The sequence below is a fragment of the Myotis davidii genome, unplaced genomic scaffold (assembly GCF_000327345.1).
Source record: "Myotis davidii unplaced genomic scaffold, ASM32734v1 scaffold663, whole genome shotgun sequence".
In the NCBI taxonomy this organism is placed as follows: domain Eukaryota; kingdom Metazoa; phylum Chordata; class Mammalia; order Chiroptera; family Vespertilionidae; genus Myotis; species Myotis davidii.
The window spans coordinates 902,411-907,600 of record NW_006295816.1 but is presented as its reverse complement, the minus strand read 5'-3'; the positions used below and the strand labels follow the sequence as shown (position 1 = coordinate 907,600).

Sequence of the window (5,190 nt, the reverse complement as noted above, 5' to 3'; positions counted from 1 at the left end):
GCCCCTGCCCCTGCCCCTGCCCCTGCCTCGTGCAGACCAGCGCTGCGAGGGGGTTTCGTGGGCTTTTGCTGGAAGGTTTTTTGTGTTTTTTTAATCCTCACCGAGGATTTTTTTCATTGATTTTTAGGGAGAGGGGGAGAGGCCGTGGGGAACTTCACACCGTGAGGGGGAAGCGCTACCCGTGATTGTCAAGTCCTTCTTGGCAGCGGAAACACATGCCTCCTGCATGAGCCCTGACCAGGGCCCAGGCCGGGGAGAAGCCTGCAACGAGGTACGTGCCCTTGACTGGAATCGAACCCAGGACCCTTTGGTCCGCAGGCAGACGCTCTATCGACTGAGCCACACCGGCCTGGGCCCGCAGGAGGTTCTGAGGCCCAGTGCTGTCCCGCCCCTTGGAGGTCATGACCCTGGCTGAGCAGTGCCTCTCCTGGCGCTGTTGTGAGGTGTCAGCACGGTGCGCACAGAACGTCTTAATGTTGCGGACCAGCAGTTCCATGGCCAGTGTTACCCAGTGGCCAGGAAGTTCTACTGAACGAGGACAAAAGCGTTTTACAGAAACGTTAAAGGCAGGCTTTAAGTCACACACCCGTTGCATCTTGAAGTCATTTATTAAACGTTCTCACAAGCTAATACCTTTTGAAAGTCCGATACTTTGTAAAACCCTGTGCGATAGGAAGCGAGCATTCTGCTATCGCCGCGACCTGCTCAGAACAGGTTTCCTTCTGGGGTTTGTCCGACTGCAGTCGCTGGCTTGGCACCGCAGGTTGTGCGCATTCTCGGCTGTTTCCCTGGTCCTCGGGCGTGTGTTCCCACGTGAGTGGGTAAACCCGCTGGTTCTGACGGGGGCACAGGGCTGCCCTTTGGGGGTGCCTGGCTGAGCCAGGATTCTGTTTCTGAGGCTGTCTTCCCGCTTTTTATTATCACTTTTAGATTCTGTTGTTCAGATACCCCCCCCCCCCCCCCCCCCCGGCCCCTATGGTTGGGAATGAGCCGGGAGGTGTGGGTGCGGAGAGAGGGGCAGGCAGCCTCCTGTTCTCCCCGCAGGCCGAGAAGGTGTTCATGGTGGCCCGGGGGCTTGTCCGCGAGGCTCAGGAGCAGCTGGAGGTGCAGCAGGCCAAGCTGAAGGAGGTGAGGGGCCGCCTGGACCGCATCTCCAAGGAGGACAGCCAGTACCTGGAGCTGGCCACCCTGGAGCACCGCATGCTGCAGGTAGGGCCCGGGGATTCCTCCTCACCTGGGCAGGGCCCAGCGGGCAGGCCAGGGAGGGGCCCGGTGGGAGCCCGGCTGGTCTGGTGGTCAGGCCTGGGCAGGAGTAAACCAGAAGCTCCTTGGAGGGACAGGGCCCCAGGCTTGCTCAGCCCATCGCCCACGCCCTCCCAGAGCACTGGGTGGACGTGCCGGGCACGTGCTCTGGCCCCAGATTGCCAAGGAGGGGCACCAGAGGGTGGTAGGCACATTCCTCTTCTGGCAAACGCCAAGACGGCTCGGGTCGGAGGATAGTGCGGCCGCTCCGGCCACCCGGCTCCTTCGCTCCCCCTCACCAGGCTCACGCTGCCGGCAGTCGTTGGCATGTCATCTGTGCCGGGCACAGGCTGAGCCCCGGGTGACCGTGGGAATCTGCGGGCAGCTGTGGCGGGGGGCCAGTCGCACGACCCGCTGTGTAACCAGCTTCGCTTCGGCAGGAGGAGAAGAGGCTGCGCATGGCCTACCTGCGGGCCGAAGACTCTGAGCGAGAGAAGTTCTCCCTCTTCTCGGCGGCCGTGCGGGAAAGCCACGAGAAGGAGCGCACGCGGGCCGAGAGGACCAAGAACTGGTCCCTCATCGGGTCGGTCCTGGGGGCCCTGATCGGCGTGGCCGGCTCCACCTACGTGAACCGCGTGCGGCTGCAGGAGCTGAAGGCCTTGCTGCTGGAGGCCCAGAAGGGGCCCGTGAGCCTCCAGGAAGCCATTCGGGAACAGGCGTCCAGCTACTCCCTCCAGCACCGGGACCTGCACGACCTCATAGCGGACCTGAGGGGCCTGGTCCAGGCTGAGCCGGGGCCGAGCTCCGGGGCCCAGGCGGGGACCCCCGCCCGGGACAGTGATGCCGACGCCCTCTCAGCCGCCCTGAGAGAGCAGCTCAGCCACTCCCGGCAGGTCCGTTCTTGTCTGGAGGGTCTGCGAGAGCAGCTCGACCGCCTGGAGAAGACTTTCGGCCAAGTGGCCGGGGTGGTGCAGCTTGCGAAGACCGCCGACCCGGTTCTGCCTGGCTCTGCGCTGGAGCCGGGGGGCCTGGTCTTGGTGCTGCCGGACATGGAGCAGCGGCTGGAAGCCCAGGTCAACAGGAACACCATCTACAGCACGCTGGTCACCTGCCTGACGATCGTGGCCACCATGCCAATGCTCTACGTGCTGTTCAGGGCCAGCTAGCCCGGACGGCTCCGAGGGCCTCGGCTGGCTGGTGTGGATGCAGTAGAGGGTCCTGGTGGGGAAGTGAATCTTGGGGGACACACGCCGCCTCAGCCTGAGCCGGGTACCGTCTGTGTGGTGCCTGGCAGACGGACACATTTTCCTTCTTGGGCAGTGCTCATCTATATTAATTATGAAGACTTTGTGCTAACATCTCATTAACATGTCTTTGCGTTTATGTTATTTAAAGTAATTTATATCAACTGAGTTTTACTTTTTGAAAGTTGAGATTCAAGACTCGAGGGTTTGCAAAGAACTTATATACTTACTAGAGGCCTGGTGCACAACATTTGTGCACTGTGGAGGGGGTGGTCCCTCGGCCCAGCCTGTGCCCTCTTGCAGCGCTCCCCCTGTGGGAGTGCACTGACCACCAGGGGACATCTGCTCCTGCATTGAGAATCTGCCCCCTGGTGGTCAGCGCACATCATAGCGACTGGTCATTCCACCGTTCGATCAATTTGCATATTACCCTTTTATTATATAGGATGTGCATAGCCCACGGACACAGGCAATAGGGTAATGAAGACCTGGGGGGTTGAGGATGGGAGTTAATGGGGTGGTGGGAGATATCTGTAATATCAACAATTTAAAAAACATTTTAAAAAATTAAAACTATTTAAAAAATAAAACAACAAAAGACTTGAGGGCTGGTCTGGAATTACTCTCCCCCTTCAGCTCCTCTCGTCCCATGGTCTCCTTGGTTCGGGATGTTCTGATGGGTTTACCCTTGAGGTCTGGGCCTTCATTTTGGGTTTCCTGGCCTGCCCTCTGCCTGCCCAGCTGTCCCGTGTCAGGTAGCCTGGGTGTTCAGTGAGTGGAGCCTCATCTGCTGCCCGCCATTGGTAGCCATGGTTACTGCCCCTCTCTGGATCACTTTCTCTGCCACGGTGGGGGGAACCCGCTGGTTCTAATGCTGGTCAGATACTCAGAGGAGAGCTGGGGGAGGGTGATGAATACTCTGGAGACATAATGACGGGACTGGTGGCCGGTCTGGGTCCCTGGGGCAGTGCTTTAGGTGCCACTGGGCTGAGTGTCCCCCTACCCAGCCCAGGGGTGGCCCTTACAGGCCTGAGCAGAGGTCAGCTTGCCGGCAGCAGGAAAGGGAGGTGGTGGTGGGGAGGGCCTCCCAGAGGTGGGCGGGGCCTTGGAGGCATGCAGGCTGACTACCCTGAGGACCTCTGACCTGCTTTTTCCAGGGGGAAGGGCAACCTTTGACCTCCCGGGCTACATGGCGTGGGTGGCCTTGTGTGTCCTGAGTAAGCAAGGGCAGTGGGGAGGCGCTTGCACTCCGGCTGGGCGTCGGAGGCCTCCTTTCAGAGCACCCCGAGGTGGTGCCCGGCCTGTGGGCAGGTGCCCCTGGGGGCGTGCTGAGCAGAGGCCCCTGGAGCCAGTTTCCCAGGAGGTGCCCTCCCTCTTTCAGGCTGTGCTCAGTCCAAGTGACTGACACACACACACACACACACACACACACACACCCTGACCCAGTGCTATGAACCGCCGAGCAACTGGTCCCTTGGTCATTTGGTCATTTCATCCCTGGCAAGGTTTTCTTTGTTTTTGTTGTTTTTATTTTTACTGATTTCAGAAGAGAGAGAGAGAAAGAGAGAGAGATACAATGATGAGAGAGAACCATTGATCGGCTGCCTCTTGCACACCCCTCCCCCCCACTGTGGATCAAGCCCACAACCGGGGCACGTGCCTTTGACCGGAATCGAACCCGGACCCTTCCGTCCACAGGCCAACGCTCTATCCACTGAGCCACACTGGCTGGGCAGCAGGGTTTCCCTTGTAATGGTCCCCAGGATGGTATGGGATGAGATGACCTCTGCACGTGGGCTGTTCCACCTCCTATGGGGCAGGAGGGGCCGTATCTGTGGACAGATGAGGCTACAGTGGGGTTTGCAAGTCCCAGGTCCCCCTGTGGGTGAGGTAGGTCCAGAAGGGTGTGCATTTGACCAATGGAGGAGAGGGTTACAGACGCTGAAGGGCTGCCCCGGTGGAAAAGCTGTGACCTGGCTCGGGGTGGCTGTGGGGGTGTGTGGAGCATCAGGTGAGAGAATGAGGGGTGGAGCTGGGGTGCCAGATTGGCAGGCACCTGGGGTCCTGATGTCCGAGGCCCGGGGGTGATGGACCTGGGAAGGGGGTCGGGGAGAGGGGCAACCTGAGATGTTGGGAGGGAATTTGGGAGGCAGAGTTGGGTAGATTGGAGCGAAGGCAGACTCTTCTTGTCCTCACCCGAGGATATTTTTCATTGATTTTAGAGAGAGAGGAAGAGAGGGAAAGCCCGGGAGAAACATGGATGTGAGAAACACATCGATGGGTTGCCGCCTGCAGGAGCCCCGACCAGGGCCCGGGCCAGGGAGGAGCCTGCAACCGAGGTACCTGGCCTTGATGGGAATCGAACCCCGGACCCTTGGGTCCGCAGGATGACGCTCTCTCCGCTGAGCGGAACTGGCAGGGCATGAAGGCAGACTCTTGCTGGAGGCTGGCAGGGGAAGAGGGTGCTGCTGGTGGTAGCTCTTTGGGTGGCAGCCAGTGTGGGTGACCCGAGCCTCAGGTTCTCTCTCTCTCTCTCTCTCTCTCTCCCCCTCACGCGCACACACACACACATACACACGCGCACACATACACACACATGCATGCACACATGCACGCGCACAGGCACGCACACACACACGCACACGCACACACGCGCACACACTTGCGGAGCCCCTGGGGGCTTCCAGGGTGATGTGTGTGACAA

The 5,190-nt window shown here is 60.0% G+C and overlaps 1 protein-coding gene across 1 annotated transcript in view; it reads left to right on the top strand.

The window, feature by feature from the left end:
- The window catches only part of CCDC51 (coiled-coil domain containing 51), a 2,950-nt gene extending 300 nt beyond the window's left edge, over window positions 1-2,650 (top strand). The window contains exons 2-3 of the mRNA XM_006770433.2: window positions 1,045-1,209; window positions 1,683-2,650. Of these exons, the coding sequence (XP_006770496.1) occupies window positions 1,060-1,209; window positions 1,683-2,408 (876 nt within the window). The 5' untranslated portion in view covers window positions 1,045-1,059 and the 3' untranslated portion in view covers window positions 2,409-2,650. The remainder of the gene's footprint in view (window positions 1-1,044; window positions 1,210-1,682) is intronic.
- Window positions 2,651-5,190: the final 2,540 nt, after the last annotated feature.